This window comes from Onychostruthus taczanowskii, unplaced genomic scaffold (genome assembly GCF_017590055.1).
Source record: "Onychostruthus taczanowskii isolate IOZ18803 unplaced genomic scaffold, ASM1759005v1 scaffold24, whole genome shotgun sequence".
NCBI classification, from domain to species: domain Eukaryota; kingdom Metazoa; phylum Chordata; class Aves; order Passeriformes; family Passeridae; genus Onychostruthus; species Onychostruthus taczanowskii.
Genome location: NW_024499684.1, coordinates 10,734,515 through 10,747,449, shown reverse-complemented (window position 1 = coordinate 10,747,449; position 12,935 = coordinate 10,734,515). Strand labels below are relative to the sequence as shown.

Sequence of the window (12,935 nt, the reverse complement as noted above, 5' to 3'; positions counted from 1 at the left end):
CCCAGGGGGTTCCCACAGCATCCCTGTGGGACACACCACTCCCTGGGTACCCTGCTGCATTCCTGTCCAGCTCCCCACGGGCTCCAGATCATCCTGCAGCAGCTCTGCAGGGGGAGTCATCCTTCCCTGGAGCTGCACCAAGCAGCTGCTTTCTCCATCTCAGGCAGGCAGAGCAAGGCAAGCAGTGATGGAATAAATACCTGTGTCCTGCTTCAAGTGACACGTGCATCCTTTAGGTTGTTCTTCCCGGTGCCAGTTGGAATTGAGGAACTGAGGAGCCAGTGCTTGGGTAGGAGAGTAGTGAAGGTCATCCATCACCACAGATGTTTTCCGGCCCTTGATGTGAAGGAGGTTGTGGAGGGGTGTGTCTGTGCAGGGTTTCCAGCAAGCTGGGCCACAAGGGTGTCAGAAGATGGAGCTTTGCACTGTATGTGATTAACTTCATCCAGGCTGTGGCTGGCATCCCGCCTGGCTCTATCCATGCCTGCCCCCAGTGGTCACACAGGAATGTGTGCAGACCAAGTGACCAGTCCGTGTGCTGCTCCTGCTCAGAGTGGTGGTCTGTGTCTTATTTCCAGACCTGACTCTATCCACGCCTGCCCCCAGTACAGGAATGTGTGCAGACCAAGTGCCCAGTCCGTGTGCTGCTCCTGCTCAGAGTGGTGGTCTGTGTCTTATTTCCAGCTTGTGAGTAAGAAAGGTGAAGGTACACACTTGTAGGAGAGCACCCAGAGTCAGAAATGTGGGATGTGCCACTGACCAGCCCTTGGCAGAGGGCACATCTCTTGGCTGCTCTCAAGGACAGATGTGTGCTTGGGTCTCTCACTCCTTTGGCCACGTGTGAACTGGTCAAACTGGGAGCTGACACATCCCATCCATGTCATTCTGCTAATTCTTGTGAAGGGAAAACTGCACCACTGGGAGGACCCACTCTGCATTTCTGTAGGTTCTTTACCAAGCCAGGAAAATAGAATCAGTGAGAATGCCTGTAAGCCTCAGTTAGTGGAAGCACAAGCCCTTAGCTCATGTCTCCTTGCCTTTGTTCTCCAAGCAGGTTTGCCATAGATGTCTCCTGTTGGATGGGGATGTTTGGCAGCCCTCCAGGATGGGCAGCAGCTCCTGGGCAGCTCACAGGGTAAAAGTGATGCTGCAGCAGCAGCAGATCTTGTGATTTGGTGCTAATGGCACTCCATTACTGTGCATTTATAAGGGGTTTTTTTATACACTAATTAACTAACAGTTTGATTTGATGGCGATACTCTGGGCTCTATTACAAGTGGGCAGTTTTAACTCAACATCCCAGTGGGGCCCCAAAGGAGGGGTTTGAAAGCCCTGCTCTGTGTGCAGCACATTTGGCAAAGGCTCCTTCATCCCCCCGAGGGATTGAATGTCCTGATAAGGGGATGCAGCTGCAGGGCTTGTTTCACTCCTTCGAGGAATGGCATTAGGAGAGCAGCCCCGAGGTCTGGTTCTGATTTGCTGTGAGACATCAGACTCCTTACCTGCAATTCAGGGAAAATGATACCCCTTTGCAGGGGCCTCGCTAAGGGTTCAGCTAAGATTAATAAGGGAGGGAGGGGAGATGAAATATCTGTGGCATTTTGTTGTTACTATTAATGATGTGGAGTGAAGCCAGGGCATCTCTGTGAATGATCACTGCATTTGCCTCTTGAGATCTGGCTGTGTTTCTGCCCTCCCCTACCCTCTACTAATCAGAACAAAGTTACACTTTGTAGTGGAAGGGCTCAGAAACCAGCATTTCTCAGTGTCTGAAGAAAAAGCAGCACGTTTCCTGGTGTAATTAGGTCCAGGCTCTCAGGAAATGAAGGCTGTCTAGCTGATAAGTGTTTAGCAATGATTACCAAGCCAAGGCTGGGGAAAGCAAGCAAAGTATTTTCATTTCAGAAGTAGCAAATCCAGCTGAGACTTGTGGTGTGTGTCATGTATGGAGACAATTGTCCAAGTGGTATGTGGCCGGAGCACGAGCCAAATCTGCCCTGGTGTAAATCCACAGGAGCCTCTGGAGCTGCACCAGGAGGCTGAGCAGCAGAGCACACAACTCCACACAGTGCCCCTGGGCTGTCAGAGGTCTCGTTCACCCAGACTGGTGTTACTGTGCTCTCAAAGCCAGCAATTCCTCTCTCAGATTAGTAACAGTGCTCATCAAAGCCGGGGGAGCTGGAGGAGGGTAAGAAGCACATTTTCAAGGGTAGAGTTGCATCCTCTCCAAATGAAATTCACATTTCTTCAGTGGTGCTGGGTAAAGTGAATGCGGCGATGCACGAAGGTGGGTTCTTCAGCGTGCTGTGTGTCAACTCTTATGAAAGGGAGACTCTCCCCCAGAAATTTCAGAGTCAAATTTTGCAGGGAATATGTTTGGAGGTTGCTCTGCTCTGAAGTCAACACAGTCCATCCCATGCCAGCACACTCATCCTGTCAACAACCCTTGAGGCCTGATGTGCTCTCAGTATTCTGGATGAGAAGGTGCCTTGTGGACCCCTTCCCCTGCCCTGTTTTGTGTCCCTTCATTTCAGAAGATGCCTTTTGGTGGGAAGCCACATCCCTGTTGTATTTGGGTGGGTTTGAGTTTTATGAACATTGAGTATTGGAGGAACTGAGGAGTTTTGCAGTGCTGCTGCAATTCCTGTTGCCTTCCAGATGAGTCAGCCTTGCAGTTCCACGTTTTCTGAAAACTTTACCATAGCCTAGTGGTAGGTCTTTCTCTACCACACGTGTACTCTGGTGAAAATAATACACTGATGTCTTAAAATCTCTCAAATCCCTTATTTATTGCAGCCTGTATAAATGAGTTCCAGAAGGGATTACACAGCTCCCAGGAGGACAGGGCCATCAGTGGCTTTTAAACACAGTGGTGCAGAAGCAAATCCTGGTTCAGGAAGTCTGTGAGCTGCTGGGCATGGCTGACAATGCCCTGTCTGTGAGGGTCACTGTGTACCCACCATGTATTTATGGCTTGCCCACAAGTGTCCACCCCTGGCCACTGCTGGGGGAAGATTCCTGGGATAATCAAACCTTTGGACTGAACTTGGCAGCCCATGCAGGCAGTGTTCCTGGCAGGACCTCTCCTTTGCTTTTCAGACCAACCAAGATTAAATTGCAGAACTATGGACATATTTTCACTTGTTCCTTGTACTTGCTCCCTTTCTCTGCAAACTTTGTTTCCAATGCAGTGCCTTTGTGCTGGCCCAGTAGTGGAGAATCAGCACAGAAATCTCTTTTCAAATATGGCAGTTGTCTTCAAACCCACCTAAGGCATAAGCTGAGTTTGCTTCCCTTTGGTGTCAGTCAGTTCCTCTCATGGTAAGCACAGCCCATCCCCAATCTTTAGATCTTCCACAGACTTTGCAAAATGCTCGGATTGGAATCTGATGGTTTATTTAATCAGATCTGCAGTGCCCTAATGTCCATCACCATCATGATGGCTTCCATGAATTCAGCAGATGTCAGTCATTATTTGCTGGTTTATGACTTGAGCCCATGAAAAAGTATTCAAGAGATATTGTGTCTGGAAAAAATGTGAATTAAAATAATTTCCTTGAAGGCTGTCAAGGGTTTTGGGTGAGGGAACAATGCACAGATATGCTGTGAGTCTGCTTTCTTGTTGAAATTTATGGTTTGTTTGCTATTCTCTTTGCTGCACCATCAGAGATCAGGGCAGGGAGAGATAACCTCTTCCTCAGGTAGCACAATCCTGTTTGCAGCCCACCCTCAGGGCTCTGCAGTCTGCTTTTCAAACCAAAGCTCTGGTGCTAATACCATAAACTGACCATGGTGACTGTCCAAGTCAGTCAGCACCTTCTCCAGGAGAAGACTTTTCTGTTGCTCAAGGGAAAGGTAGGGAGGCAGTCCTCAGGCTGGCACAGCCCTTAAGCTTTGGACAAAATTCCATTTACAGCATAAAAGGGCTGCAAAAAACAAGTATCATTTATCACCAGGTCGCTGTGGCTTCCTGGCTCTGGGATGGTGGTGCAAAACCTTGTGTCTTCAGAGCAGGGCGTGTTCTGGGGACACACGTAGCTGTTTGGATGTTGTTAGGTAGCAGCAGACAAGCATATACATCTGCAGAGGAAACTTTGGCTCCCAAAGGGCATTCAACAGCTCATCATGTCTGACTCTTCTAAGAGGTGCTGAGCCATTGCTAAACCGTAGAAAGGGAGGAAAGTTTCTGCTGTAAGAATTTTTCTGCTTGTCTCAGAATTTTTTTCTGCTTGTCTCTCTTTTTCTGTTGTGTTTCTCTTAAGTGTTTTAGTAATTACTTCCATAGAGATACCAGTGTGGAGACAGCTGGGTTAGGAGTCTGACCCAGTTATCAGTCAGTGCAGCTCAATTAGCTGCAGTGTCCAGGGAGACAGGATGCTGGAGGAAATTCACATCTAAACTGCAAAGCTGCTTTTAACTGCTTGCCAAGTTTGTTTTGTTCTGGTTTTCCCCTAAAGCATGAGACCCTCCTCCCTTGATAGCAAAGGCTTCCCTCACTCATCACCAGTGTGTTCAGTAAGATTCACCTTTCTTCTCCCAGGTATTTCCATAACTCTGGGGACCACCTGCCTCTCAGTTATCAGTCATAATATCAGATGAAAGCTCATTATTTGTCTAACAGGCAGAGGCCTACAGGAGTGCTGGTGGTCCCTTGGGAGGGGATAGTCACATCCTGCTTCTTCCCAGCTGCTCGATTTCATTAGCTTGAAATGTCTGGGCTAATCTTTGATACTTTTCCAGGTGATCAACAGCTCAGGCTGCCACAGGGATGTTATAACAACAGGAGGAAGGACATGCAAGAAGAAATTCTGCTGTGGAAAGCCTGGCTGGTTTTATACTGTCCACCTTTTAGTACCGAACACTGCTTGTTGCCATTAGTGTGTGAGTGTATTGCTTCTCCCATGCTACTCATCTCCAAGGGAACTGGTTAATTATCAGGCCAAGGAAAAATCTGGGGTGTAGGTACTTCATGGCAACCTGAGGGCTGAATACATCCAACCTTTTCCTCATTGAAAATCCTGTTTCACAAACAACTTAGCTGCTCTCAGAGTTTGTTAGGCAGAACTGAGTGTCTGCACAGGACAAAATGTGGCTCAGGGTGTATTTCACAATCAGTCAGATCGAAGGTTCAGTAAACACAAACACATTTCCCACTGCTTGCTCTGCAGATGAATCCTGCAATGCTTCAGTGTGTTGGAGATTTATATGGGAAGGATCCTTCCCGCTGGGAAGTGGTTTTGCTGTGAGTAAAGGCCCTGCTCCTTGTGCAGGATTTGTTACACAAGTGTGCACTGAAGCATATAATGCACAGCCAGAAACGTGTGGAAATCTTCATTCTTACATGCCTGGGAACAGTCCAAGAAGAGCATGTCAGAGGGGGAAGGAAGGGAGAATGTGAGGGTCAATCTAATTTGTTTTTTTAGTGCCAAATGGCCCTTTCAGACAGAGTTATCCAGTCAGTCTGCTCAGCATGGACTCATGCACGTATAAAATAATGCCAACATGGTTCAAGTGAGAGATTCGTTAAGAAATATGGTTTCTGTCTTCATTAATTGAAAGAATTTTTTTCCATGAAGAGTATTGAAGTGGTGTTTGGTTTCAGATTTCCAATTATCTCCCACTTTCTGGAGACTTAAATTCATCATCTAGTTAGCTCATTTGACTATGCACCTACCAATGCACATAAGTTCGTGTCCTAAAATGGCTTGTTGGAATACCAAAAACCCCAAGCTGTTTCTAAATTTCCTTTCATGAGAGACTTTCCCTGTGCCAGTTCTGCAAATTTGTTCTGTTTTGGATTTGGGTCTACTAGAGTGATTGGTAGGCAGCACACAAGCTGGGGTGGTCTAAGAGGAACTGTCCAAAGCAGGCTGGAGGTTGTCTTCATTCTGAAAATGAAAAAAACCTATGAAAAGATATGTGTGGAGCCTCTAGGAATGCATCATTATTGCCCTCCATCACAGCAGTAGCAGGGGTAGGAGGCAGCCCTGTTTATCTTGAGTTGGAAGACAAGAAACTGGTAAAAGGTTTGGGGAGCAGGGGATGGTGTGGTACTGAACTCAGGGATGGCCTCACACCTTTGGCTCTTGGTACCTACTCCCTGCACTTGATTAAGGTCCTTTCCTGCTGTGTGCTTGCCTTGCTCTCTGATTTTGGTGGTTCTGTGGGGCCAGTTGGTGCCATAGTTTGCTGCAAACACCTCAGGCATCATTCTGCAAATGCGTGACCCATCAGCAGAAGGAAAATTTCCTGATTAACTTCTCTGGAGAATTTCTTCCTTCTTATTTGCAATAATAAAATAGTTGAGATAAGGTCAGATGCTATTTATAACCATCTCACTGCTCCTTGATCCTTCTCTCCTGGGCAGTAAGCTCTGCACAGACACAACAAGATTAATCCTCCATGGCACTGAACCTTTTATTTCCCTTGCTGTGCTTGCAGGCACCAGAGCCTCCTTCCTCTGCAGAGCCCAGTGCACTAAGCCTTCCATACAACACAGCAGCAGTGGAGCTGTGGAAAAGTTTAGAAAAACATTATCTGTTCAGCAAATCAGGGATTGTCTGCGAGGTTGGAAACTTTGGTTTCTAGGTCAGCTGAATGGATTGAAATTTTTCATCACAAGCTCCATGACAGGTTCATATAATTCTGCAATTAACTGAGGTTATGTGCAGGTAGGTCCTGGAATGGCAAGAAATGCTGAGGAATCTGACATGATTTCCACTATATAAACTTTACTTCTGTTCCCCTCAAAAAAAAGTTTTAATTTAAACTATATTTTATGTGATGAAGAAACTTTAATATAGAAGCAGATTGGATTGGGACAGTCAGACACAGAATGCATGACAGCTGCCAATATCTGATATTAAGTTCAATGCAATGGGAACTCAGTAAGAAAAAGTCTGAGGTCTTGGTTATATCATACCTGTGACCTCTTTTCTTGGACAGTCAGAATCTGTATTGCTTTGGCTACATTCTCTCTAAAATCCTCTGACATTTGCACCTCTTTTTTCCTTGTTTTTTGCCCTGAAAAGCTCAGGATGAGCTGGGAGCAGCTGAATACCTGTAGTTGCTCTGGTTCCAGCTGCTTCTCCCCAAAAGCTGCAGTGTCAGTGTTCAGCACAAGCAGAGTGGTGGTGGGAGAGCAGCCCTGGCTGCATGAGCCGACTGTAAAGCTGTGCAGTGCTTGTCTCACACACCTGGCACCCTGCCTGTTCCGCTTTCTTATCCCCACTGCCAAGCTCCAGAGAGCAAACCTAAAGGACTGGGAGTTTTGGGTCATTGTAGCTGAGCTGTGAGGCCTTTTCCCTTGGGAAGGGGACAGGAGTTTGTGCCAGCCTGCTGAGCATCTGGCACGAGAGGGGCTTTGGTCAGAATTCATTTGTCTGCAAGGACTGAAGGCAAGTGTGAATTCAGAACATTCCATCTACACATGGAACTGAGCCAGTCTGAGGTGTTTGGGGCAGTGATGAGGTGAATCCTCTCTGTTTCTCTTTAGGGCACCCAGCAGCCAAAGTGGGGATAAAATCAAGCAGCAAGTTAGGCATGTTACAGTGAGACAGCTTGTTTCTTGAGCCCAGCAGCTTGGTGACTGTGGCATCACAGGTACAAATCAGGTTGCTCAGCATGGAGTTTGCTGGCTTAAACATACCTTGACAGATACCAGAATGTCAGTGAATAGTAAGGGTCTGCTAGCATTGCGTTATGTGTCACCTGCATCCCATGAAGGCTCCATAAAGGATTTTCTTATGGTCATCAGTGAGAATTGGGTTCAGTTGTCTAGTGATGATCAAGAAGCTCACTCCAGGTCCTTCCTCCAGCCTGTGTTTGTTCCTGCACAATGCTCCAGTTACAGCAGCCTTCCTAGTCCAAGCTACCTCTGCAGGCTGGAAGCCACAATCCCACTGAGGCCCAGGCCAGCACTGTCCCAGCTGGGAGTGAAACTGAGCATTTGCAGTTTGCTGAAATTCTTTCATCTGAGGTTCTGCTGCTTAAAAATGCTTTTTTCCTATTTTTATGTGAAATGAACCACTCCTAAATCTTACTGAGGAAAATAAGCATGTTCCAGCATCAGAACCCCGCAGCACTTAGGTGTTGTGTTTTCCCCTTCTCAGCTGTAGGTGTTGGTACGTTGAGATCAAAATGGACAGGGCAGGGTGTTCCCAGGGCTCTCTCAGTGCTGATGCTCTGATTTCTTGTATCTTCTCTGGCTGAAATACACAGGGTTTGGTGCAAAGCTGCAGCAACAGCCCAGCAATCTCATTCCAGCAGGGTGAGCAGGCAGGGCTTAGAGCACATACTGAGGTTGTGAGTCTACATTTGTCATTTTTTCCTTGCTGATTTTCATTCAGCAGTTGTTGTGCAAAGATCAAAATCTCCTTGTGTTACGTGCTAGCACATGCTTATGGCCCTCAAGTTGCTTGCCATCCAAATAAATAAAATTACTACTCTGCGGGAGAAATGCTATTATTTTTATTGTTATTAGTTAAAAACAATGGAAAATCAGGCACAAAGAAAACAAAATTATTTTTTTCCAATGGCTGCACAGTGAGATTGTGACAGGGCCAGGAACTGAGTCCAGGTGTCCTGAGTCCCAGCCCAGACCTTTAAGCACCAAAATATCCTGCTCCTTATGAATTCAGAGTGTTTTGGCAAAAGTTTCCCAGAGTGTTTCGTAACTAATGTCAGAGCTAGACGCTGAACGTGTCTTACCAGTTAGGAATTTTGCTTTTATACACACTCACTGACTTAAAAACTCCCCCCAAACTTAGCAGCTGTTGGCTTCTTCATGTTACTTGAATGTTTCTAAGGCAAATATGGAACATGATAAATTGAAAAGCATTGAGTTGAAATGTTCTGCTTTGAGTCCACTTAGCAAACTCCAAAGGTCATCTCTGCTGTGTAGAGCCAGCAGGACTAGACATAGAATGAGCCCTGTTTGAAAGGGATTTTCTGTTGTCTAGAAATCAAGCTCATCCTATTTCACAGGGGTGGATGTTATCCAGAGGAACTAAGCCCATCCTGGGATCTCTGACAGTTTTTGACACTTTGCTGAAAAGGATCTAGAGCTAAGAGGAAAAAGAACATCCCACAGCAGACTATTGCAAGTTGTGTCTTGAGGACCACTTCCCCTTCTGAGAGGTCTTTAGTCCCTTTTAAATCTGCACAGGCAGGGTGCTGTTTGTGAATAGAAATCTGTGGTGTGGAAGAATCCAATTCCCCCAGGCTGCTCAAATAGTGGCTTCTTAGCAGTCCTCTGGGTCAGGTCAGCAGCTCACATCTCCAACAAACCTTTTGTTCCATCTTGACTGTCTCTAATTACCAGCTGCAGTGGCATTCCCACAGACACTCAGCAGGACCTGAAAATTCCCTTTGTGAGATGCTCTGGTCAGTCCTTTATCCCACATCCGATGGTGTCCAGCTGCAATGAACTTTTCCAGAGTCGGATTATGGTGAAATGATCTATTTCAAAATGGAACAAATGCTTCTGAATAGGAATGTCTCTTTTTTAAAAAAAAAACAAAACAACAAAACTCCAAACTTCTACTCTGAAGGGGTTTTGGTTTTTTATGTGCTGTCCTGGTTAAAAATTTCTTATAGTCATTTTTCATGCCTGCTGGAAAGCCAAGGGATTATTATGGAGAGTGGTGTCCTTTGGAAAACTCCAAATGAAAGACTGGAATAGATGTTGTTTTTTCAGTAAAATCTGGCTTCCCTGCACATGTTGTCAGTACAGAGATAATCCTTAAAAACTTCTGAAGCTTACACAAGGCACATTTTTTGCGTTTCTGTGGGCACTGCAGCACAGCTGTGCTTTGGTGTGCAGGGCTGTGGTCTGGGATGCCGTGGCTCTCACCTTCCTTTTGGGGACATTCCTGTGTGCTCCTTGGGCTGGCTCTGCCCTGGAGCCACTCTGCCCTGCTGCAGGGTGACAGGATGTGAAGATCCTGCTTCCCTGCAGGTCTCTGTTCCCATTCTGCTGTTGGGGTTTGTCTGCTGGGTGCCTGTGCAGGTGAGCTGCTGTGCCATGTCCCATGGATGTGCCTGAGCTTGCTGGCTCTGGTGCCTCAGGAGCAGCCTCGCAGCAGTGGCACAGGGCTTGGTGTGGGTTTGGCTGTCAGGGAGAGCACTTGGATACAGCCTGGCCTGAGCTAGCATGAGCCTGGCCCTGGCTGACAGGTTTGGGTCAGACTGCTGGTGTATCTCAGGGATCTGACTGCACCTTGCTGGTACTCAGTGGTGTTGGCTATCTTTCAGAAGCAAGTGTTTTAGTGATTTCACTCTTGCTAGCTCATGCAGGGGTTTCACCTTAACATCTGTTCTGCTCCTGATGCTCCCAGCAGCTGCCATGGATGTGTTTAGTACTAGCAGTTCTGTTTGTTTATGAGGTTTTCTCCAGGGTGAAACTGATGTCTGGTCTCAGTTCTGAATCTCTAAACCCAAAATAATTTGGTATATCAAAATAAACCTTTCTTTATACCTCTGCCACCATCAGGAGAGTCTGGCCTTTTGCATCTATACAGAGCTGAGCTTAGTAAATGGTCCTCAGTCCCTGTCTCCAAGCAGAAGCCCTCAGCTTGGACAGAGCTCAGATTCCAAGCCTTGTAGAGAGAGCAGTCTTTGCAGCTGCTTTCTCTTCCTCCCTCCATCTCATATCTCACAAGAGCATCTTTCTACCTGGGACTGTGCAGGGGATTTCAGCTGAGTTGAGAGGATGTGCTGCTGGAAAACAGGCTGGATCCCACCACTAACAGACAGGCTGGATCCCATCACCAACAGGCTGGATCCCATCACTAACAGGCTGGATCCCATCACTAACAGGCTGGATCCCATCACTAATAGACAGGCTGGATCCCATCACCAACAGACAGGCTGGATCCCATCACTAACAGCTCCTGTTGCAGTGACTTGTCTGGCTCTCAGAAGCTCCAGCTCTTTCCATTTCACTTATATGGGGCTTTCCTCTCAGTTCAGCTTTTTTCTTTAGCCTCTGCATTCAGGTTTTCCTTGGTTATCCCATCATTTCTCAATCCAGTGGTGTCAAAAGGATGTCAGAGGATGCAACATAAACTGCTGTGTTCACCTTCTACATCACCAGTCTCACTTGGTCTTTCTCACCTTGTTGCAGCTGAACAAGCTGGAGGAGGCAGCCAATGCAGCTCACACCTTCTTCATGGCAAACCCTGAGCACATGGAGATACAGCAGGACCTGGAGAACTACAAGACCACATCAGGGAAGGTCAGCTTGATTGACCAGGAGGCCAGGCAGCACATGGTGAGTCTGAGGCTGAAGAGGTGCCCAGCTTAAGTATCAGGAGGTCTGGAGAGGAGACATTAGGAGGCCAAAAAAGGTTAATCTATGAATGGGGAAATTCTTACAAATACAGCAAAACAAACTCTTCCTTTCAGCATTTTCCCTTAAGGCAAGCCTGCTCCTGCCTTCTCCAGGCACTCTGCTCTTTGTTTGATTGCTACATCCCCAGGCTGGTCCCTCTATTCAGAGATCTCTGGGGTCGTCCATGGCTGTGAACACACACCAGCAGACAGCTTTGATGGAAGCCTCCATGACATCTCAACTCCCGTGTGTTTCCTCCATGACAGATCTTGGCTCCTGTGTGTTTCTTTTGACCTGAGCTCTCCCACCTGGGCAGGGTACATGCACGTGGGTGGCTGTGGTGGTGAGGGTGCAGAGTGGCAGGCAGGAGAGTGTCAGCTGTTTCCACCTCCACAAAGCAAAAGCCCAAGTCAAATGCCAGGGCCACCCCCAACTTCCCAATTTCACAAGACTCAAGGGAGCAGGAGTGGCTGTTGGGTGTAATTAATGGAGGTGCTCATTAGGGGCCATTCTAAAAAATGACCATTCTATTCTCTTGGCATTCAGTGTTGTTGTTTTGTGGGAGGGTAAAAACAAAAAAGAAACCAAACAAAAAAAAAAAATTTAATAAAATGCATAATCTAGGAGTGGCACTGAGGATTCCCTAAGAATGGAGGAGTTCAGAAGAGCATTTAGGCAGGTTTATTAAGTTCCACTGGTCCAAAAGTCCATTGATGGCTTAAACATGGTTTGATACAAGTGGTTATATCTGATAGGTATCTGGGGAGATTGTCCTGTCCCTGTCCCAGTGCCCTTGTAGCTTCTTTTGAGAAGCATCTGCAGTGGCAAGGGCAGGATGCTGTGCTCCAGGCAGCATGGCCTGCTCATGCTTTGTGTTCTGCCCACCTGCTCTGCAGGAGGACTACAGTGCTGGGGTGAGGCACTATGACAGGGAGGAGTACGAGCTGGCCATTGAGTTCCTGGAGCGTGCCCTGAAGGGATACTACTCTGAGGATGAGGATTGCCAGGTCATGTGTGAGGGGCCGCAGAGATTTGAGGAGCACGAGTACCTGGATTACAAGGCTGGTCTCTACGAAGCTATTGCAGGTGAGATCTTTTTGCATTTTTAGAGTTCTCATCCTTGGCCCTGAAATGTTTTTAGTTATTGAGTTTGGGCCTTTGGCTGGATTTGTTGAAGTGTCTTCCCTTCCATCTCTGCTGCTGGTGAGTAACGCTGCAGGAGGCACCTGGAAGCCCAGAAAGTGCAAACTCAGAGGACAGTGAGCTAGAATATCTCGTTTTGGTCCTGAACAGAAGCTGGGCTAGAAGAATTGCATTTCCAGATGTGTGGAGCATTTGCAGCTTGCTGTTAGAGCTGGAAGTTTAGGTGCTTTGTCGTAAACTGCTTCCGTTTTCCCTGTACACAGTCCCGCACACCTCCCTGGAACCTAGACATTGCTGGCCTTTGTTTATGTTTTCTGTTTCTGAAAGCATACGAAGAGAGCCGCAGTTCTCTTGGCCATGCTCCAGGTGGCCAGGAAAGTTGCCAGAAAGGCTTGTAACATGGATTTTCTCCCCATCCAAAAGGATGGATTTGTCATTAGTGGAGACCCACCTAATTATG

The 12,935-nt window shown here is 47.0% G+C and overlaps 1 protein-coding gene across 1 annotated transcript in view; it reads left to right on the top strand.

Annotated features, from left to right (window-relative positions):
* The window catches only part of P3H2 (prolyl 3-hydroxylase 2), a 65,276-nt gene that overhangs the window by 37,238 nt on the left and 15,103 nt on the right, over positions 1-12,935 (top strand). The window contains exons 2-3 of the mRNA XM_041406029.1: positions 11,126-11,272; positions 12,229-12,418. Of these exons, the coding sequence (XP_041261963.1) occupies positions 11,126-11,272; positions 12,229-12,418 (337 nt within the window). The remainder of the gene's footprint in view (positions 1-11,125; positions 11,273-12,228; positions 12,419-12,935) is intronic.